We start from the raw sequence: 25,108 nt of genomic DNA on the forward strand, positions 1-25,108 counted from the left end.
ATGAAAATAGATTTAAATTGCACAGACACACTATTATTGTCAGAGTAGTTGCCTAAACCTAAATCACACATGTCAATTTGTCATTTTAGCCGTTTTATAATTCATGTGTTAAAATCAATCTTGACCTGAAAACCTATTCATTTTTGCCTGCACAATCATGATGAGAATAAAAAAAATTGTCACATTTTACACTCGCTTGCTTTACAGACTTTGACAATGAAGGTATATGTTTGACCAATACGCCGGTTTCGAGATAGAAACTCTCTTGTTTAGGAGGCACACATAACACACGAGTGGAAGCAGAGGTGGGACACATCATCAACGTAAACAATAGCAACACGCCCAAAAAAAAGATATGTCTTTAAACGTAGATTTAATGTTAAAACCGCAACTTAAAATTGTTTTAATTGGACGAGGAATGACTGTCAGTGACTATAGTGTCCATCAACTTCGGGAATTTGCTAAGAAAGCTCCGGATGACAAACGAATTTCTGCGCCAGAAAAGTCGTATAATTATTGATCGAGAGGTAGTTAAATTTTTGCTTATAAAATCCCCAGAACTCAATAAATGGACTGATTATTTGAGAAACACTCCCGTTTTTGTCAGGCCGATTTATTTGTTTATTCATTATCAAAAGCAAACGCCAGGTATTCTCCTGCACGTCAACATAATTACAATTCCGAACGCGGTTACAGATTGTATCAGTCTTATAAATCACATTCACTCTGTGAAGTGTCATGAGCTATCCCACAACTACTTCTATGTAAACCCACTCTGTATTAGAGAAACCTCACAATCAGATGTTCCATACAGGACCTTGTGCCTGCTATATTGTGTTGATGGTAGTTGTACATCTGCTGTCTGTTATTGCACTGGGTAACTTGTGTTCAATTTTATAATTATGAATAATTCTCCACCCAATTATAATATCCACTGATACTACAGAAGGAAGTAAACTTTGTGTTCAGGATCATGATAACAATTTATTATTGCAACAATTTAATGACTGCTTAGCACTACATACATAGTAGCAAGTAATTATTTAAATGCAAAATCATTAAAAATACCAATGACGGCTACATACATTTGAGGTAATCTAAAAAAAAAAAAAAAAGTTATATTGCACCAGTTTTAAACAGTCAGTAGATACACATGTAAAATTTACTGAAACATTTTTAAAACATTGAATACATATGGCAATTGAAAAGTCAGGATAATGTACTGTAACATAAAATATTTGCATAATTGGGATACATGTATATCAATTTTATAATAATTTAATTGTAATCTTTTTTTTTTAGAGATGATGGTGGATGTAAACATGTTGTAACCCTATTGTTCAGTTTGTCACTGTCGTCAGAGAGGAATATTGACAGGAACACTGAAACATGTACTGACAGGAAACGCATTTAGGATGTACCTCGTAAAGAATCAAAACCTAAACTGCTGGATGAACTGAGCAAACCCGTCTTCTTTCATTTGAGCACTGTTTTGACCCTATCATTGTTAATCCAAATAATCCTGATATTGATGAAATGCTTTTAGATTTAGTGACACTCAAATTATTGAAGTTCTTGACATGAACATTGATAATAATAATGATCAAAATGTACCCAAAACTCTTCCACAAGATATTGCAAATATTGATCCAAATGGAAATATATCAATTTTTGACTACCTATCAACATGCTTTAATGAATCATATTGTACTGAAATCAACAGGCTTACTGACCAACAATCCGAGTCAGTCCATTGGTATGAATACAGATGTGGCAGAATTACATCTTCTGTCATACACAATGTTTGTAACTATAAAGTAAATGACCCAAACAACTATATTGTAAAGCAAATATTGAGTAATGACTGTACATCATTTTCAACACCTGCCACTATCTTTGGTAAGGAAAGAGAAGTTTTGGCAAGAAATGTATACGAAACAAGTATGTATCAGAACACAAAGGTAAAGTAAAAACCATAGGTCTTATTGTTAATGCTAATGTACCATTCCTATGTGCTTCACCTGATGAAATTTTGCAGTGTAAGTGTTGTGGAACAGGAGTATATGAGATAAAATGTCCCTACAAATTTAGAAATTACACTTTAGATCAGATTTTCAAGGACAATTATCATATTCAAACTGATGAGAATGGATGTATAAAATTGAAAGAGAACTCTAATTGGTACACACAAATACAAACACATATGGCTGGGGCAAATGTACAGTGGTGTGATTTTGTATTCTATTTGAAAGGTGGTGTCAGAATTGGAAATCATCAAATTTACAGTGAAGGAATTTTTTTATCCATTACTTTGGAATTCATTGTTTAAAAAATCAAAAATATTGTTTGAGAATTTTGTAAAACCTAAATTGCAAAAATGTAATTATTCTGTATTGTTATGTAAGGATTAATGTGTAAAGTCTCTTTTAGAGAGAAATAAGACTAATGTTGCAAATATTTTATGAACAATTATAAACTAGCAAAACTAAATTAATTAAGTACTTTGATTAAGTACTTCAAAATGCTAATACTATGTTTTGATTAATTACCTAGTTGAAAAATATTTACTGCATGACAAAATATATGTGAATGTTAAACATTCCAGGAAAAATTGAAATCAAAGTGCGCAAATATTGGTGCAGGCTTTTTCAATTAACAAGTCACTATTTAACTCTAAATAAGTGATTCTTGACAAACAACAACATAAGGACTTCTACTTTTTCACTAGAGTTGGCATTAGATTACAAAGAAATGCTGAAACTTTAATCGTTTGATTAATAACTGGTTTAAAAGACCATGGAATTATATTTCCTATAAGTCTGAATAACTTAAGTCCCTGTATAGCCCTCTCTACATGAATTCTGAGTTTGGCTATCTTACCGGTCTGCTTTATTTCTTTAACATTAAGGCGTTTCTTTTTCCCCCATGGACACTTTCTGGCAAAAGGAGGAATATTTTGGGTGGCTTTCTTATCAGTGAGCAGATCTCTTATTATAAAACCTCGGTCAGCCATTATGTCATCACCCTCTTCCACAAAATTTATAAACCCCGAATCTTCTGTAATAAATCTATCAGACACATTGCCACCATAAAGTTTTGAAACAAAAGTAAAATTCCCTGCTGGTGAAATAGCTAGCAAACATTTAGCTGTGTTTTTATACTTATATGTACTATATGTAGGACAATGGCATATACTTTTTTACTTTTTTCCGAGATGGCCATCTCAAACAATCTCAAACAATTTCCAAATGCATTTGACATTAAAGTTATCTAAGTCATAAAAATCTGGGAAACCCTACTTTTAGATACTCCAAACAGATCAGCAATACAAAACTCAAATAAACCTAAACATTAGCGAACAAGTGAAAGAATTAGTTCCTAATAAAAAGATATGTTCTTGATGGACCAGGTTTTCCATGTCTGTTCCTCTGTTAATTTTTCTCCTGAGCACTGGATGGACCTGACCAGTTTTTTACTGCTAAACACTTGACAGCTAAAATATTGATAATACCAAATAGCATAGCAAGTGATGGTAATCTTGTGTACAACTTAACATTCCCATCATTGGTAAAAGTCTCAATAGAACATTCTCTTAAAAGAGTGGTCTTGTCATCACGTTTTGCTTGAAGTTGGTGGATTTGATCAGACATTATGTTGATATTATTCATGGTCATGTCCGTTTGCACTGCTGTATCCTGGACGTTCACATCAGTAGAACCTGGTGATGTACCAGCAACATAAAAATGATCGAGGAAGGGAAGATTTGTAACACATTCCACTTTCTTCACATAATTTCCACTTGCTTTACACCTGAAAAAAAAATTATAATGAGATTAAATACGGCAGGTTAAAATTAATGAATGGTAACACTATTTCTAATTCTTAAAAACTCGAAGCTTAAACATAGAGTTGAATATATCAAAAGTCAGATATAAAAATATGAAGTTATTCCTACTCAATTTTATTGCAATTTAAAAGATTAAACAACAGTTGAGATATGTATGATAACAGACTAGAAAGCAGGTTTTTGATTGATAAGCAACAATTACCCGCAGATCTATCATGACTGGTGTTGATTTCATATTCCTCAGCAACAATGGGGATGTTGTCTTCTTCATAATGATGAAGAAGTATGCCACTATTGCTATCTGTTGAAGTTTCCGCCTCATCACTGATATCATCTGGAATCTAGATAGAGTTGCTGGTTTTCCTGTTAAATCAATTTCATTTTAAAAAAGGGCTAGCTAGGATTTTTTACAATCAAGAGTTAAATAATAGTGTTAAACGATTTTCACATTAACAAGCAGAGTATATCCTAAACATTTGACGTGAAAACAGCTGAATTTAAACTCCTGATACTCATCACATTCTATAGATAAACACTGAGCTTGCAAGAAATCATAAACTTTTATGGATAAAAATAAAGAACTGTCGTCTGCTCATTAAGTTTGCCAATACTCAACAGTCGATATTATATTATTATGAGTTATTCATTAACAAATATACCTAATAAAAGACGATTTCTTGAAATTGTTGTATGGAAAAAATGTCGAAGTATTTGAGCCGGGCTCAAAATGGCAAGAACATATTCTTGTATATTTGTTTGGTACCCAAGACTTCTCCCGTCTGATGAGCCTTATCCACTGGTTTCTTCTCCTTTGGTCAGACTTTTTTGGGCAAAGAATAAAAAGTAACATGTTTCTCTTAATACATTTACCTCTGCGCGCGAAGAGCTACACCAAGGGAGGTTATCTCGAAACAGACGTATTAATACTCGACAACTGAACACATTTTTATCTATCTATAGATAAATTTTTGACATTGCTTTTTTTAACAATTAGGTTTGTTCTATGATGAAGACTTTAAATGCTGACAAAACCATATATAGGTTTAAAAACTTTGAATATTGTGCTAGGATTTATCTTATTACAAAGACGCGGGTATGATAAGGCAACTCACAGCGATCAAATTCCTCTGATCAATATGACGTCACAATAAGCAGCATGATGTCATATTTTATAATTATCATTGATGACGTCACAAGCATGTTTAATAGAGAAGATCATGTCGGGAGACAAATCATCGGAATGCAGTGTAAACAATGCCGAAATAAGACTTATTTAATACAAATACCTATATTAAGTTGAGTGTCTGTTAGAATATATTCAGGATAATACAGGGATGGATATTTTGTTTAATCAGCGAGTGTTATAAGGTAAGCGGATCGACATTTATATGGCTTGACCAGCCTTTCCTCTGTCAGTGTGTACAAAAAATGGAAAAAGTGTAACACTACCCCGGATATTAGCAAAGATGATTTTGGTAAATATCAACGGTATATGACCTAAACTACCTGAAAAGTGCTGCTAGAATCCTGTGCTTTGTTGTTTTAAATGAAAATTACGTAGTATTTTCAATGAAATTTTAGAAGTTGAGAGGGTTTTTGATAAATATTTACAATATTTATTTTATGCAATGTACAATAGGATTCTAGCAGTAATACTAATAAACATGAACTAAGTGCCGATCGAATTATTGTAGCAAACATACAAATGAACTTCGGGGTAGTGTTACACTTTTTGATTTTTTGTTAAGGTAAAAAAAGTGATCTATTTTTAACTGTCACGTGATACCATGGCAGGGCAGCTTCAAAGATCGAGTCGATTCAGAAGTAGAAAAATAATATCTTGGTGAACACATTCACTTGGTATTAATATTCCACGCTGTTTTCATAAAAATAAACATTTTTTAAATTGATCATAATTTTGACGGTCATTAAACTCGGAGTTGCCTTAACCTACCCGCGGAGTTTACAATACTTCCCAAATACGTACAATTCCGAATAAATTCTGAGTATTCAGTGCAAAATTTTGTCTATGACAATGAAAAGAAAATGGAAAATAAAAACTTCAATTATTTTCATTGCTGAGCATACACAGTCATTAGATAAGCATCAACAAAATGGAATAATGATATTGATTTAAGATTAAAATATATATTACATATTTTAGAAATATTCATACACTTTAAAATTTATAGACGTTACATATAAGTTGCTGATAAATTCCATTTCCAGAAATCTTTTTTTTTTCATTCCAATATGATTTATTAGGACAACCACACGCCCACTGTACCGATTGCTGATAGTATCATATCAAAAATATATCTCCAGAAGCCTTAAACAGAAAATGTATATCACAAACAATTTGGCATTATCCACCATCGTTCAAGAGCTTTTCATCTATGATAAGCTCGTTCCCTCAATTTTGCAGACAAATAAAAAAAATGTCTTATAATTAATAAATATTTTGCCGAAAGCGTATAGCGCATATGTGCTCAAGTACTTTTTTCACAACTTTTTTATCATAAAAATTATAAACATCATAGTACACAATGGTTCTTTGACAAGATATCGCTTGATGATTCAAAGTTAAAAAAGTTATTAAAAAACAGCCTTATTTCTGCTTCAAATGAAAAAAAACCAAGTAAATATATTTTTTGTAGATTTGGAGGTAATTGGGCTTAAAAACCTTATGCATACGTATTTTCAGTATGATTTTAACTATTCTTTAACTCATTTTAGGCACTATTTTGAACTTTTTTAAATGAACAGTATTCATAATTTCCACTGCTTTCTTATTTCTCTTTACAAAGGGCAATTATACATTATAACTTTGATTTTTAGTAACTTATAGTTGATTAAACTTGGTCAAAAAGTAACTGGTATTAAATCGCTTTCCGGTTTGCTCAGGAACTAAAAAAACAATAAAACATTGTACAAAATAAGAAATTACATTAAAATAAAATTTAAATAAAATGATGTTTTTTTTCCATTCTATAGTTTCATTCAATGAAAGACTTGGATGGTCAACAACCCATCAGATCTAATTCAATTTTTCAAAGCATTTCTTAAGTTAATAATTATTTATAAATAACGTGGTGATAACGATCTGTGTTCAAAATCGAAAGGAAAAATACAAAACAGGAGCTAAGCAAACAAGAGCTTCTAAAGTATTAAAGGTAGGGTCAGGTGCCATAGAGGAGCATCCTCTGATGAGCAGTCACACCCGTGGTGTGTTCTTTGTCGTAATCGAGAAAACGAAAAAATCTGTAGACAATTAGGTGATAAATTATGATTTAACAATAAGTATAAAAACGTCAGCTAGCATGCAACCCAGTGGAATATTGTATTTGCTGACAAGTTTGTTGTATTGACCATAGAACGTACGAAAAGATGACTTCCATCGATACTGTTAATAGTCCAGGGCTGCATTTTACAAAAGAACTTATGACAAAGTCGTAAATATTTACAGCCTCGTAAAATAATCTTTAAAGAACAAAATTGACATAAAATCATTTGTTTACAAATATTTCAATTCCGATAATTATATTTTCCAGCCATAAGATAAATAAATGATTAGTTGGCGATTAATTAGCATTCATTAATTTAGTCTTAAGTCGTAAGTTCTTTTGTAAAACGCAGCCCTGATTCATCAACTTGTTTGTTATTAACTTGCCTCGCCTTAGAAACTGTAAATACGTAGAGCATGCCATTGCGTTTTGCATTTACTGAGAGACAAAAATACCTTATGCAGGTAAAGAAAGTTTATAACTACTTAAGTAAAGAAAGTTGACTTTTTAAAAATTGATGTCATCACTTTTATTACAAGGTTTGTTGTTTGGTTACCATCAATGTCCCCTTCCAATAAAACATCCAAATATGAACCAGATGAAGCAGACTTTGTGGTATCTTTTATTTCAAGTTCACTGGAATATATCGAGTCGACGTAAGTATTGAAATTATAGTTTGATAATTGATAATACGTCGTTGATCTACCTGAATGTTGAGTTGAAGGCCACAGCAAGTGTTTTATTTTTTTTTCACGTACAAGCTTTTGAACAAGTTCTGCTGCATATGTTTATAAAAATGGGCCTGTTAACAATGGGGCGCAATTAGTACCCCTGAAAATTTCAACAGATTGTGGGAAGACCTGATTTCCAAAACTAAATAAATGTTGAACATAAGAAATTCAAACATCTTTTTAATATCCACTTTAGAGTATTTGTGTGCGCAATCCGAATGGCTTTTAACAAAAAGAGTCTTGTACATGACCGATGACAAGGTATGTTAATTTACTTGACCCATTTTTTATTTGGAAAAAACAGCTATTGATGATGTCAACGAGCCTTGACTTTAATTAATCGAAGTCTTGATGCTGTTGATTTTGGTAAAAGTTTGGTATTTCAATTTATCTTAACGTTCCTTGAATTATGGTCTCCACATCTGATAATCCAAATAAATAAAGAGAAATGCCAATATCTTTGTTTTAAACTTTTATATTTTTTTCTTCATAACATTATACAAGTAGCTCTTATAAAATGGACAAGATAGTCCATCCCTCTTTAGAAATACATAAAAAAAAATTCAATGATTTTCATTTTGACAAAACAACGGATATCGGGGTTTTGTCCCGAATATGTAATTGTCCTTCGAACTCCATAGAAACATTTAATTTTTCTAGACTGTAATATTTATTGCACACCTTTTTTGAGTCCATATCATCAAAAGGATAGGAATTTCTTCTTTGTCCGTAGTTTTGCTGTAAAACATTGTAGATATTACTGTAAGCACCGTCCATACTACTGCTACTAGAAACCAAACCATTACTTGCACTCCTTTTACTTTTTTTTTCAAGCTCTACCTCCTCAGAAGTGTTTTGATTTCGGCCCTACAACATTTTACAAACATTTTACACATTTAGTAAATATTCTTTTTCCTTGTGAAACAAAACAAATTTATCACAATTTTTATGTTTTACTAGACTTTGACCCGTAGGAGCACGGGGTGACATTGCATATGATATTGGACACTTACGAAATATATACATCGACACACCATGTTGACATTTACATAACCAAGCTTTAAGCCTTTAATTATAATGCTATTAATTTCATTTAACTCTCCTTAGTTAGAATCACCTAACTGTGTCTCGGGACATGCCTTCACCACAGTTAAAATGCCTCCCATATACCCGTAATGAAGCCAAAAAACCCCGATTTTTGAGAAAATTAATGAAGTTGCATTGAAAATAACAGGCAAATTATTTGTAACAAACCATTTTAGGGCTGTAATTTTTTTTCACCGGACCCTATTTTTACCAACGATTTTTAATCGCTTCGAATTTACACATCATATGGACATTCGGACCTCTCGGGATTTTTCATATTTAAAAATGCACTGAGATAGAGTTATCTCCCGTATTTTCTTTTATGAAAAGAATAAATGACAAATTGTCAATGAAAATTTACACGTTCATGGATTGGTTATATCGTTTCTGAGTTTATCCATGCAAATGTGATATTTGGGTATCATAGACAAAAGAGCCTCGCTTGATTTAGCGTGAAGGTAATGCGCATGCGCAAAATTATAAAATCCAAAAAATCCAGATGATTTCCAAATTTTTTAAAATGAATATTCGTTGATTATTAATTAGCGAAGCTTGATTGAGAAAAAATAAAAACAAATTGGTAATCTTCAAGTACCAATAATGTTTAAAATATATAAAACAAAAGAGAGTACTCTTCCGATTTCTCGGTATTAAAGCCCAAAAATCGAGTCTATGATTTTAATATAGTAGTATAAAGGTAAGTAAGAGATGAATTGCTTACATTAACGGTATAAATAGAAACAGGAATAACATTCAGTTTTTTAGACGCATGAAAACCTGGTGTTATAGATGTTAACAAAGTACGTTCGCTCGGCTATTTTTATATAGGCTTCTTAAATCATAATTAGCGAGGTTAATGGTATAAGAGGAGCATATGTTGTACCATATAATACATTTGTATTTTGAAAACATTTGGTGTATCGTGTACGAACTAAAACCAAAAATTTGTCCTGAAATATTTCCCTCGCCTTTCTCTAAGCTAAATTTCATTGTAAATGGATATAAACCAAATGATTCTGAGATAACAAGTATTTATTGAATAAGACACCATTAGGGAGACATATTTACATGTAATGTTATCAATGGTATTTCGTAATATTGGATAAAATTGAACTATTGTGTCAAGCTTTAAAGTAAATATGTTCCTAATTTCTTTTTTGTGAAATACCTCGTATCAGAATGATATAAAATAAAAGATTAAAGCAATTGAAAAGTAGTTTTGATATTTCTATTACCTTCTCTTTAATGTTAGAAGATTCACTGATTTCTGCATAAAGTTCTGAGTTACAAGCGTGGCGTGGATGTGGTCTCTTATACTCAGTCTGCAGGTTTATTTTTCTTAAAATGAAGGAAAGAGTCATTCATGAATTTTTAACAACCACTTGTATGATAGCACCAGGCTAGCTTCGTGGCTTTTTAATTCTATAATGCGGTTAGCCATAATTCTTTGCAAATGCGCATTCAAGTAGGACCGCTGACACCTGGTCGTTCCTGGGTTGGCTGCCGTGTGACAAGACAATACTTTGACGACAGTTCATATTTGCTCTACAGAGCGTCAAGGTTGGCCAGAGGTAACCTGTTAAACTTACTTTTTTTATTCGATTAAAAGTGCTGATATATTTAAATGACTTGGACGAAAATGATTTATTGGAACTGATTGACCGGAAGTGTGCGTCATATTTATTTTGTTATTGTTAACAAATTGCTATGAAACATAACTTTGTTTACAAATGATAGACAGACACTTATAAGATGATAATTTTAGAAAGGTATCATCAAATGTTGCCATACTCAGAATGCCTGCATGTACTTTTTTAAGAAATATTTTGTAGCATTTTGACTTGGTTATACAACGTTGAAGTTCCAAATGGGAAGAACAACTCTGATGTTGAACACCACCACGGCACCTAGGTCCAGGACTACATCCGGTGTAACGATGAAACATGACCCCTGTAGAATATTGACCCGGGGGTCTAATTTCTACGGAGAAAACTGACAAAGGGTCAGTATTCTATGACAAGTAGGGTCCTTTTTCTACAGTAGAATACCATTCCAGACCTGTAGATCTTCGACCCCCCCCCCCCCCCACACACACGTTGAAGAGTGACCCCCATAGAAGTTTGGCATCGCTAATAAACTACATAGATATTCAAGAAATTAGAGTCGACACGTGTAGCCGGCATTCATCCTTCTTCATGTGAACGTACATAAGTTCAACTTATGTACGTTCACCTGAAGAAGGATGTATATCCAGAAAGCGCTAGTGAATAGAGACTTTGGAACTGTTCATTTTCTGTTTTCTTTTTTGATTATTTATACTGTGTGATATCACCTTTCACTCTTTTTGAATTATATATATTGAATTTTGAATATATATATATATATATATATATATATATATATATATATATATATATATATATATATATATATATATATATATATATATATATATATATATATATATATGTATATATTTTTATTTATTTATTTTTTTTATTTGAAAATTAATATAATAGACAGACTGAAATAATGATAAGAGACAATGATAGGTGATCAGAAAAGCGAACTGAAGCTGGTTATTCATGTTACAGCTAATTGAATGAGTTTGTGGTATGGGGGAGTGTGGGTGTGAACGTGATATTTTAATTATATTTCATTTGTTCTTTTGTAAATAAATTTATAAAACTGAAGCTGTTTTTATTTGGAGAACACCTTGCTCATCCACTTTACAATATTAAACTAGGCATTAATAAAAATTGTCTTTCGGGTCCTTTGTTGTCGACAATTGCGACGTTGTCATATTTAAATTATATCAAATCAGTACTTCAATATCTAAAGAGATTTACCCTTACATGACATACAAGCTAAAAGTATACGTAAGTGAAAAATCGAGTTTCAATTTAGAAAAACGTTTGGGATGATTAGAGAAGAATTATAAATGTAAGGGTGTAGAAACTGGGATCTTAACATGACATGTTGCTAGGGAGAAAGGACAAAATCAATTCACTTTTTATAAATAATCTATCTAATAGATGTACTAAAAGCACAAACCTCTTTCTTATAAGTGTAATTCCAAACAAGAACCCTAAGATTCCACCAAAAATAAACACTCCTAAGATAACGAGCAGGATTTTATCTAAAAATTGATTAGAAAAACCAAATATGCATTTTTCTAAGAATAAAGAGATACATGTAAAATATCAAACAGTATCTTCCCCAATAAAATGTTTGTTAAATAAGCATTTGCAAAATACTTTACGGACTAATCAGGCAAATCAAAGACTTCATTTCTCTCAATGTATCAATCTAGTTTTTCAAACAAATCATTCTAAGACAATGTGAAATATACAGAATTATTTCTTACAAATTTCATGTATAGTGCCAGAAGTATTTGAACGTTTTTGAAGACAACGCAATGTAAAACGACATAAATGTACATACATGTACATATATTTATAAATTAATGAACGCGTGTACTTTACCTTTCCAGTGCTTCCAAAAGTTTGATAACGAATACTGCATGTCTTTTGTACTTGTGCTATTTTGTTCATTATCTTTGAAAAAATGTTCATCTTCTCTACATTTTATGATGATACATAGATTCTTGTTAATTCCGGTAACACAAAGATACACTGATGATTCTTCATTTATAACAATCACAGAATAATGACTTTCAGTGGAAATTTGCAGATCACTCACAGTTTTTAGTAATTCTATTTGAAAAAAAATATTTTGTGGTGTTATAACTTTTAATGAATTTTAATTTCGATTGCTGTGGGCAAACGAACTAATGAAAAAGAAATGTTTCATACCTTGGAAAGTTATAGCGTTAATTTGTTCTTTGAAATGCAAAACGGCATCTGTTGTAATGTTTGAAAAACTGTTAAGAAAAAAAATCACACTAGAGGAATTACATATATATATATATATATATATATATATATATATATATATATATATATATATATATATATATATATATATATATATATAATGTTGACATTACTTAAAAGGTATCATTTTGCATTTTATTGTTTAAACTAATTTATGATAATTTCAAGTTCACTTATTGTGAATAAGATATTTGTTACGAACCTTATATCGGGTATATTTTTGAATTTTTACAACCGTTTTACAGCAGCAACTATGAAACATAATAAGCGATAGATACATGTTGATGATATATAAAGCTTGTACCAAAAAAAGTAACCATACTTTCCAATGCTCAAATGAATCTCGTTGACTTCATAGTTCTTTTTCCCATGCCTTATACAAGTGTTTTTCTCCAATACATGTATGCGTTGGTCTATAAATATACCCGAATAGCAAATTAGGATTAATTTTTAAGCTTTTAATCGTCATATTAGTGACTCCTATGACCTATTGCATTTGTTTTTGTCCGTTGTCGAGCGTCGTCTATCGTGCGTTGTTTGTTTAAACTGCTTAGTCCGATTTTTATCAAATTTTGTGCACGCTTTAAACGATGGCTATGCAAAAAATAGGTATAATAATATACATTGCAGTATATTTTTTTTAAATCAATTAAGCCATATTTTAATAAAAGCATTATGTTCAAAATTTGTTAACAATAATATTATGTAGAAAATTTGTTAACAAAACAAACGACATAAAAAGGTATTGCGTTATTTCGCATAATATTAAAATTCACCAGTGACGTCGATACAGTTATTGTTGTATTACGACTTTGACATCGCTATTAATAAACGTCGTAATGTTCAGGCAAAATACAAATAAACTTGTATACGTTTTGTTCGCTTATATTTTCGAAGTTTGCTTTCTTTAAAATTAATGCATAGCCTGCGGGTTGGATAATTCAGGAGACGAAACCAACCGGTTCCCTTTTCTAAACATTCCCATAATGCATTTTGGTTTGTGTTTTCGTTTACCCCCCACCCCCCCCCCTTTCTAACTTTCAAGGGAAGCCGATTCTGCTGGTGTAAATATGAGAAAGTCCACTGATAATAACTTTCTAAGATAAAGGGTTTGTATAGTAAGTTATTTGATACTGTAATAACAAAAACATCGAACCAGGCAACTTTAATTTAACATTTTGAACTTCTTCTTTAAAACTACAAAGCAAATAATAACCATTTTTAGATTGAAATATCTCTAGGATAAGAGAGATATAAATTGTGAATTTTGTGACTTTACAACCCCGGAGCCTCATTGGTGGGGCCAAATAGGCGAAAAAAGGGGAGGGGTGACATTTTCAAAATGTTCTTCTCTACTCCCACCTATGTTAGATAAAATGCATGATTATGATGGCTCTGAAGCCCTCTACCAAATTGTGAAATTCATGGTCCTTGGGCCGGATGTTCACGTCGCCGTCAATATGTCGACATCGTTTAAATAAATTAAATTTTATGATTTTTTTCTTCTCTACTATCAAAGTTATGGAAGATAAATTCATTCTTATTTTAAAGTACATAGAATTCTAAAACAGTGAAACCCAATGCTTATGGGGAGGGGTAAGAGGCTTTTTTTTTACCGGGGGGGGGGGGGGGGGGGTAACAATTAAATAGGGCCGTATATTGAATATGTAATTTTTTTTACGTCACTTGAGTCAATTAGGTAATCTATTGTCGCCATATTTTAGGAATTCTACTTTAATTTCCTGTGCATTGTATGCTTGTAGAAATAAATATATGCTTTTATAAATAAAATTGAGTATTATAAGAGATTGACCCTTTTCTCACTAAAATTGTACAATGTCTGGCAACTGGAGGTAGGATGTATATAATACAAGATTCATTCAACACTTGCCCCACCCCCTCTTCCTTATGCATAAATGTATTTCACAAATCAAATATAGATTGTGGTTTAGGGATTCAAAGTATAGTTACATTACAACATGAAACCCTTTGACAAATCGATCTTATGGCTATGGTACTCAGGTGAACGTCAGGACTTACGAGTCTCTCTTTTTCAATAACACAGCGCTAATGTATTCGATCGTATTTCTTTCTTGAATCAGTTATCATATTTCATATTTTAGCATGAATAACACATTAAATAAGTGAGAACTGTACAAAAGAATGTTAGTTAAAAAACGCATATTTTGAAAAAATGTTCATTTCAGTATGAATTTAAGAAACATTTAATATTCTACAGAAGTTTTAAGTATAATCAGTTTAGTTTAAAACAATGCAAACATTCCAAATAAAGTTATCTTATTATCATGTCTGAAAACGAGTTTATCTAACATGTTCTGAATTATCAAAACATGCTTGAAAATGCTGATTCTAGTGACCCGTTTTTAAATTAACTTAATATACGAAACAATTGGTCTTAAGCCAGTCTTGAGCTCAATAAATGATATTTATGACTGATTATCATAGTTTTAGTCATTTTCTTGTTTTTATGTTTATACATGTATGATATATTACATTAACGAGGAAATGTAAATCGTGATAGATATCCTTTCAAAAAGTCAACTAAGAGTTAAAATTAAACTTTTTTATAAAAAACAGTTTTTCCTCAAACTGTTTTAGGATTCTTGAATGTACTCCTGCTTTGTGGGGTCCTCTTACCTGTATGATTGTCAGTTATTGTATTAGTGACACAATCACTATGATTTGTGCCAACTTTTTCCATCTTGCAAGTAACTGCCAGCTGAGTACAATCCTTTTGAGGAACAGAACTGCATTTAATCTTTAAGCACAGTTTTCTGGTACACAGACATGTATTTTTTTTACTCTTTGTGACATACACTGCACAGCTCTGCATTTGTAAGCAATCCAACAAGTCTGCTGATTTTTCTCCTAATATAAATAATACATACTTAAAATGATATAAGAGATCGATCTAGATATCTCTTGATCGTGTCGAGTAATAAAATAAAACTGTTGATAATAATGAAATAAATAGATTATTTCTTTGTAACACATTACACATTCTAATTTTATTTTAGTCAGGATTGGTTAAGATTTGTCACAAAGCCCTCTAAAACAACGAATTCCTGCAATGTTGCATTATTTGTCGCAACTTACTTTCTCTTTCAGTGGCCCACATTGTTTGAATTGATACGCTGCATTTATCAGAGTATGTGTTGTTGATTTTAACTTCATTTTTATTTCTGTTAAAAAGAAAACACACCGGAAATATGAGAATTTTTTTTTGTGATTTTTTATGATTAAAATTGGTAGTCCAACAAAACAGGTTTCTAATTTAATTAAGGTTTAATGTTTATTTTATATAGAAAAATACTTGAATTATGCATCATGATACTTTTAAAACACGATATCACTTCACCTTAAGATATAGCACAAAACAACTCTCTCCTTTAAAAAACACCCCCAAAAACTCCAAAACACATGATTCTGTTGACAAAATGTTCTACATTGAGACAAAAAGTTTTAAAATAATGTTGAGGTTGTAAGCCGTATAGAGTTGACTTTTATCTGATACAAACCTGTCATTAAAATATCAAAAGGAAGGATTGAAAGAATAAAAAGCGACATACCTTCCATCGCAGCACATAAAACATTTCTCAGGGTACAACATAAAAAACAAACCAAGACTTGCACAGCAATGTAGATGCACTGTAAAAATTAAATTGAATTAAAAATTGAAATCTGAACAGTTGAATTTAAAAAAGAAAGTGAAAAAAAAAACAAAAAACTTACTGTCTTGTTGCATGCGTACTTGCTTGTGAAAACAAGAAAACAATTAAATCAATCACTATGACAAGGAAGGAAATCTGAAAACGAGTCTGTTCCGGAAGAGATTTAGAGATCAAGTATTATTATCCATTGCAAATGGATTTTAATACGCGATACACGACTGCGTGAACATACTCACTTATTTGTTTTTTCCAGAATGTGCTAATAGAATTTTTTTTGTGTTAAAATGCACTAGAGCGTATAAAGGTATCGACCTGTTTCAATGTGAAACACTTTATGACATCTTCAATTGAATTTATATGGAAAAACAGATTTTTAACATAACTTTATTTACACTGCAAACTGAAATACATTGTATACATTTATAGAAGAGACAAATGTTAAACTGAAATTACGTTACTTCTTTCAACTATGTACTGGAATCCATTTTAGTTAGTTGTTGTTTTATTTGGTACGGGGTCTCTACAAAATACATTGTATATATGCCAAAAATACAAACATTTCTGAATAACATTTGACATACATATATCGATATGGTAAATTGTGTGTATAGGTTGCACTGCAGTATTAAATTTTACTCTATATTCTTACCAAAATTGCACAACTTTATATACAGATTAAAAATTCAAAACGAACATCTAGAAAAAAATCTTTTTGATATCTTTTTACACAACGCTTCATTTACAATTTTCTAGCAAAATACACATCCAGCAAGGCGTGAAACTTTGTTTACCTCGAAGTTACACATGTTCTTAAAAATCAAGCCCGGGCCTTTTTACCCACTTCCGGAAACAACACGCATCAAAATTTAAATGACCTCGCATTATTACAAAAGTGGGATAATTAGACCTCTTACACATTGTTTTTCATCTCATAAAAGAAAATCAGATCCTGTCGCGTGCGGAAACGCCCCACATTTAAAGAAAAATTTGGGAATTATTTTGCCTCAGCCATGATTTGACACCTGCAATACAAACATTTATGCATCTATTGAGAACCAACTTTTGCAGATTAAAATAAAAAAAAGTAAACGAACGAACGAATTTATATATATATATATATATATATATATATATATATATATATATATATATATATATATATATATATATATATATATATATATAAAGCACAGAGAAATTCACCTTATTCGACCTCCACCTTCGCCCCGGCAGGGGCTTGAACTCACGACCTCTTGAACCCATTCTCCTAGCAGTGAGCGGCCACTGCGCTAACCACTGGGCAATCTTGGGAAGACAAAAATCTTGCTTTCGTTGACAAAGAGAAACTAGCGCGATGGTCGCTCACTACACGGTCGTTTGAGATACAGGTGGAATGCAGTTAAACGACTATTTAAGAGGATCGGAACGATACACATTGCATATATACATAAATATAATAAGCACAAACATTGCAATAACTCTCAAATTGACATATACCTGCACAAAGTGAATGATAAAGATATACATAAATCACAGAGAAATTCACCTTATTGAAGGTCAACCTCCGCCCCGGTCGGGGCTTGAACTTTTATAGAAACATATTTACACCCCTAGCGGAAATCCTCTAATTTTTTCTGCTTCAGAATAAGAGCGTAGTTTAGCATACGATTTCTAGAGATTGTGAACATAAACTATTTTATTGTTATAAAATGGAGAATTGATTTTTAATCAATCATAGCTATTGTATACTCATTAATAATCACTTATTAGCAGTTACATTGATAAAGAAAAAAATGTTTAATAAAACATGTTGTTCAGTATGGTTTCGTTATATTTTCCCTGGTTTTTTTTTGTCTATTTATCGTAAATAAAAAATAATTTCATTTCACAGAAAAGCAAAAAACAATTTTATTATTGAATTAGATGTTTTACTAAGCATGTAATAAGTATGATAATATCAAGTCCTCGACCAATATCAGTCCTCAGATAGAGGCCCTATCGCTGATACAGGTTGAATTATGGAAAATATCGTTTTTCTCTATATAGTATACACTACATGTACAAACATCTTATACATGCTTTGGATGGATGACCTTACCGCACTTAGAAAACCACCAACTTGTAATATACGTTTCTATACCTTTACAAGCGTTACGCAAGATTTTGCAGGCATAAATGGGTAAACTAAAGTGAATACTTTGACATAAACGTCTAGAATTGGAGGAAACTAATTAAATAAATAAAGTTCAAAGTATCAAATCACAACATTTGAAAGGTTTTTTTCTAATTTGTTCGAACTGACAGAGTAAATGAGGAATCGCATAGATCTTTCAAACACTTGTTACTTTTTATCCAGAAAGGATAATGAAAGTATGAAGCCAACAAGTTATTTTGCACAAAAGTCTATCATAACGAATGCATCTTGCTGATACTTTTTATTTGATCATTATACTTTGACTTTTAAAGTTGTGTTTTCCTTTTTTTCCAAGGATATCAAGTTCGTTATAAAAAAAATCTAATCAAATTCAGAATAAAAAAAATCAACTGAAAATTTACAAGCTTTAAGGAAAATTAACACAATAATATTGAAAAAGAAGATACAATAACTAAAGGTGTATGAATTCTTAATAAAACTGATTCAGTTTGACATAAAGACGAATTATTCTTACTTCTATCACCTTGTTGCAAGAAATTAAAGATTTGGTTGAATAAATTTTTATCATATTCATTTTATATAGAGTCAAATTATTTGCTTTTTAAAACTATAATCAAATCAAACCTCTCCCCTAATGATGTCACGTCGCGCTTTGAAGATTTGAAACAAAATAGAGCATGTTTAAGAATTTACTATGGTTATTTTCGCCACCTGTTATTTTCGCTTGTTACACTTGCAAATGGTTTCGCCCCGTCTTAAATTCGACCAGATACGATTATGTACTAAAAAGATATTGTACCTGTATACAATACCTCTTTTTTACAGTCAGAAGCCATTTTGCTTAACACGCAGATGATTCTAATAAAAGTAAAGAGCACGTAATATAAATGTATTGGGAATTAAAAAAACGTTTAAATGATAATTAAATGAATTGATTTCAAACAAATGCATGGTGCAAACAAAATGTAGTACTTATTTGATAAACTGTTCCGCCGTTCGATAAGGACTTTTTAAGCGTTGTTCATTATACAGAGGAAATAAAAAACGTGGACAAATAATAACATGAGATACCAGGAATAAGTAAACCTATACGCAACAAAATGATCGTTTAGTATTAAATTGCCAAAATGTTATTTCCAGATCATCTGAAAATAATTCATTAAAGGACATCTAATAATCTATTTGTAATGTTCGTGACTTTCTGAACATTTTAAGTTACCAGCAGTTTTTGTAAGGATAGAACTATAAAATTATCTATTACATTGGCAAACTATACCTTATTCGTAGCGTTGATGTTTTAACAGCTGTGCTTTTCATATTATATGGATATACTACTTAAATGATTCTTACGGTATTTGTATTGTACCGTATTATGATTAAGTCCAAGTCGCATTAACAAATAAGGATCGCACATTTTTCTGACTTTTATACAAATAAAATCATTCTCAATTAGTTTTTGGTATCGTTAACATCGCCACAGTCAATAAATATATAATATTTATAAAATCAGCTTATCCAAAATTCGGAATTCTAATGTTTTCAATTTCAGGCTTGTATATGTACAATATCATACGTGAGCACGATTTAATCTAAAAATCAATATAAAATGGACTAAATAATATCTCCTTACGAGTAACGAAGAGGTCTTCAGGTCTTCCGTGCTATTTCTGTTTTAATTTATACTCTGAACAATCAATGCAATTTCAGAATTACCCCCCACTTTCAAATGATGTAAAAAAAATATCCCTTATTACGTAATGGGTATGGGAATGAGTTTTTTAAACAGATATTGTTACAATCGACAACTTTTCTTTTAATTCTAAAAAGAAAACATTTTGTGATGTTTTAATTATTAAGAAGGCTGGATGGTCGTGGGCATTTTAAGGCTATCTGTAGCTCCTTGTGAAGAGGATCTCTGTATAAATATAGAAAATTGCTCAAATTTTAAGGCTTAAACATTTTTATTCGTTCTTTGCTAAATGTTAGTTTATGGCATAAAACATCTTGCGGAACTCCCCTCCTTTTTTTTTTTGGCGGGGGGGGGGGGGTCGGCATTTGTGAATGTTTACAGAAGAAAAAATAAAACATTTCTTACAGTCAACATTTCTAAGTGGAGTTTAAAACTTCAAATGCTAGTAAATGTTTTGGAGCAGTTAATTTTAAAAACTGAGGAAATTCCGGTTCTGTAGCGGCGTGTTGGTAAAAAAAAAATCATTTTATTTATTTAATACTTGTATACAAACTACTTTCAAATGATATTTAAAAATTTAAAATCAATTTGTTCATGTATTTTTTTTATTTTATTTTTTTTATTAGATTTATTCATTATATCAGTTTTACATCAAATATAACAAACAGAGATAACATCAACAAAATATAGAATGTACATATGCTCTAATTTGATTTTATAAAATTTTGGAAAATTCTATAGTCTATGAATGAATTGTGACTTTTTAAAACAGAAGCATAAAATACAGTAGATACCTTTACATGGTTCAAAAAATTGTAATTTGTTTCTTCTAAGGAATGTACCCGACAATACATCTTATATTCATAAATTCTGTATGCTATAAATGAAATGAGGGTATTCAGTGATACAATTTTTCTATTTTGTTCATGAAAAAACCCTAAAAGTACATGTGTCCATTAAATATCAATTTTAGTGTAAACATTTAAAGCATTCCATATTTCAAGTACGTTATCACATTCAAAAATAAGATGCTTTGTATTTTCATTCTACTGGCATATTTTACATTGACTGTGGATTTCTTTATTCCATTTACTTAAATAAACATTGTTACAAAGAATATTATTTAATACTTTGTAATTGAATTCTGCTAGACGTTTATCAGAAATATCTGATAATTTACATTTGTAGATATATTTCCAATCAACAGAATCAATATCATATTCTTTTTGTAAAACAGTCTGATAACAAGGTTTAGTAAACTTCCTATTTACTAAATTCTCATAGAAAAAACTACATCTTTGCCCTAATACATTCTCATAACCTGAATAAAAATTAAAATAATTATTATTTTGCATATTAGTAAACTTACAATTTGAAAAATCAAATTTCCTACATAAAGGCTTGAAAACAGAGGAAAGAATCTTGATTTTACATATCCATTTTGATTTATTATTTATACAGTCTTTGAAGTCTGAAAACGACTTGAAATTTCCTTCATCATTTAACAAGTCGTTTACACATCGAATTCCACATGTAATCCAATTTTTAAAAAATAAGGAGTTTCCCTTATACAAAAAATTGCAGTTGTTCCATATCGGTTGTTGTACAATTTTAATTGATGAAATATTTTCTAAGTTTTTAGGTTTACATTCATTGAATGAACATAACACTTGTTTATAAAACATTGGTAATTTTCCTAATTTTTGCATATTTTCTATCTTTTTTTCTGAAAATAGTAATGCGTAATTTACATCTATGTTTATTTGTTTACAGTAAGAATCAAAAATGTTGTACAGAATGTTTTTGTTTTTTAAGAGTCGAGGAACCCATGAGGCTTTAAATGCCTTTATTTTACATTCAATATCAACAACTGCCAGGCCACCTTTTAAAACATTACCTATTAAAGTATTACGTTTAATTCTTTCCCAAATAAAGTTATAGATTAAGCGTTGAATTTTTTTTATTCATTTTCGGGAGAATTAAGTATTGAAGCAACGTATGTTAGTTTAGATAAAGCAAGTGTTTTAAAAATGCATGATTTACCAATTTAAGTTAATTTTCTTCTTTTCCAAGACTCAAAAAGCTTTTCCACATCATGATAAATTTTCATCCAGTTCTTATTATAACATTCTACTTTATCGTGACCAATGAAGATTCCCAGACATCTTACTGCTTTGTTTGTAGTTTTGATACCATAGAGCTCGTCATAAAGATTTTTTTTGTTCAAGTTGATGTTTTTTTATTAATAGGTATATAATAAATATAATAAAAGATACCCTGTATCAGCTCTCGACCAATATCATCCCTCGGGCCTTCGGCCCTCGTGTTGACATTGGAGTTTGGGGCTGATACTAGCTGTGATATAGAAAAGGGTCTTTCTCTCTCTCTCTCTCTCTCTCTCTCTCTCTCTCTCTCTCTCTCTCTAAAAATTTAGCAAACTTTCTAAGCTCAAAACGTATAGTTATGCCTTTTATTGTTTAAACTAACTTTTGCCAATTTCTATTTTACTTATTGTTAATACAATTTTGTTAACGAATCTAAATTTGAGTATGTTTTAAATTTTTGCAACTTTTTCACAGAATTAAACAATAATGAAAAGTTATAAACTAAAAATAAGTTGTAATGACATCTCTAGCTGGTACCAGATAAGTAACCGTACTCTCGTATACTCAAATGAATCTCATTGATTTCATATTCCTTCTTCCTATGCTTTATACAAGTGTCTTTTTCCAGGATATGTATGTGTTGATCTATAAATATGCCCAAACAACAATTCAATTTATTATCACATTCTTTGTAATAACATAGACCTATTTGCATTCTGGTCGTATTGGTTTCTCGCATCAGCTCTTATATTTCATATTTCCGCATGAACAGCACAGTGAAATACTGAGCGCTGTACATGAAAATACAAATAAAATGCCGCATATTTTGGGGAAATGTTTTTCTTCGTTATGAAAAGGAGATACATTTAATATTTTACAGAAGTTTGAAGTAAAAACAGCTCAGTTTAATAAATACAAGCATTTTCCTAAATTAGGTCATCTGACTAGCATAATTATGCACGGTTTCATCGTTTTGTTAGAAAGCTGTTTTAAAATCAACTTAACTAAAAATTTAACAATAATGTTAAGCTTTTTAATTAACTATAACACATGTTTTTTTTAATGTTTTGTTTGGTTCCTTAAAGTTTTCTTATGATTTATTAATTCATGAATGACATGTACACCTCGTTTGTTGGGTCTTTTTACCTGTTAGTTCGTCAGTCACAGAAGAAGTTAAACAATAATCATGATTGCCGGGAATAGTGTCTATCTTGCAAGTGACTGTCAACTGATTGCAATCCTTCTGAAGCACATTACATTTAATTATTGCGCACAGCTTTCTTGTACACAGACATGTAATATTTTTACTTTTTGTGACATTCACGGAACAGGTCTGCATTTGTAAGCAATTCCACAAGTCTGCTGATTTTTCTCCTATAAATAATACACAATTGAATGAAGGCTTTATTTCCATTTTGAAGAAAAAAATTATGAAATATATTATAAAGGTGTATCGACAATTAAACAAAATTTCTCTTGATCCTGTCGAGTTGTTAAAATGAAATTAAACTGTTGCTAATAATGGAACAAATTGTTTATTTATGAGTAACATATACATATTCTAAATTCATTTTAGTAAGTATTTGTTAAGATTTGTGAAACCTTTATAAAATTCATGCTATTTTGTATTACTTGTCGTAACCTACTTTCTCTTTTAGTGGCCCATATTGTTTGAATTGACACTCTACATTGAACTGAGTATGTGTTGTTAATTTTAACTTCATTTTTATTTCTTTTAAAAAGAAAACACATACGAAATATGAGAATTAGTTTTTTTGCGTTTCTATTATCAAAATCAGTAACCCATTAAAACGAGCCTCTTATTTAACTATGGTTTTTTTTTTGCGGCAATTAGTTTTTATTTTTTTTAACTTCTTTCGGTATTTAGAGTAACCCTTTCACAGATTCGTTTATCATAGATGCAAGAATAGAAAAATGTACAAATATCTATTCGCCAAAAAGAAATGTTCTTGTACAATTGATACGTAATTCAAAAGAAGAACATTTTGTATGGCTGCAGATATTATCAGGGTATGAATAATGTATTCATATAAAGCACATTTCTTAATTCTTGATTTTGATTTGAAGTTTTCTTATTTGAATTTGTAACATAAATTTGTGTATAAAAGGTACTTGACTTATGCATACTTAAATGATATATTGCACCTTAAAATAAAACACAAAATAGTTCCCTCTTAAAAAAAAACCCCTTAAATCCCCCAAAGAAAACAAAACAAAACAAAAACAATAATGAACAAATACAACAACAACAAAATATACAAACAGATGGCTTAAAATTAGTCTTTAACTTTTAAGGTTCGATTATACCCAGACCGGTATGAATTCTACAATTCACATGGCTCTGTTTACAAAATGTTCGTAAATGAAACAATAGATTTAATAGTGGTGTTGAAGTTGGAAGACATTTAGTGTAGATATTTGTCTATTACAAAACTCGTAAAAATATCAAAATAAAGGAATAAAAAGTGACATACGTTCCATCGCAACACATATAACAATGCTCAGTGTACCAAATAAAAAGAAAACGAGACTTCCACAACAATGTAGATGTACTGTAAAAATCAAAAATCTAAATCTAAACATGTAAGGGTTGTTACACAG

General features: G+C 30.7%; 1 protein-coding gene and 1 long non-coding RNA gene across 2 annotated transcripts; both read right to left on the reverse strand.

Annotated features, from left to right (window-relative positions):
* Positions 1–8,373: 8,373 nt before the first annotated feature.
* Positions 8,374–12,660, reverse strand: LOC136275136 (uncharacterized). Its single transcript, XM_066083463.1, has 4 exons — positions 12,434–12,660; positions 12,003–12,087; positions 10,184–10,286; positions 8,374–8,729 (listed from the first exon to the last, which is right to left on the reverse strand). The coding sequence occupies exons 1-4, from the start codon at positions 12,471–12,473 to the stop codon at positions 8,436–8,438; spliced, it is 522 nt and encodes a 173-aa protein (XP_065939535.1). The 5' UTR covers positions 12,474–12,660; the 3' UTR covers positions 8,374–8,435.
* A 3,774-nt stretch (positions 12,661–16,434) lies between these two features.
* On the reverse strand, positions 16,435–16,659 carry LOC136274891 (uncharacterized). Its single transcript, XR_010713342.1, has 2 exons — positions 16,598–16,659; positions 16,435–16,513 (listed from the first exon to the last, which is right to left on the reverse strand). It is a non-coding gene; the product is annotated as an uncharacterized lncRNA (long non-coding RNA).
* Between the last annotated feature and the right edge of the window lie 8,449 nt (positions 16,660–25,108).

The sequence above is a fragment of the Magallana gigas genome, chromosome 4 (genome assembly GCF_963853765.1).
Source record: "Magallana gigas chromosome 4, xbMagGiga1.1, whole genome shotgun sequence".
Lineage (NCBI taxonomy): Eukaryota > Metazoa > Mollusca > Bivalvia > Ostreida > Ostreidae > Magallana > Magallana gigas.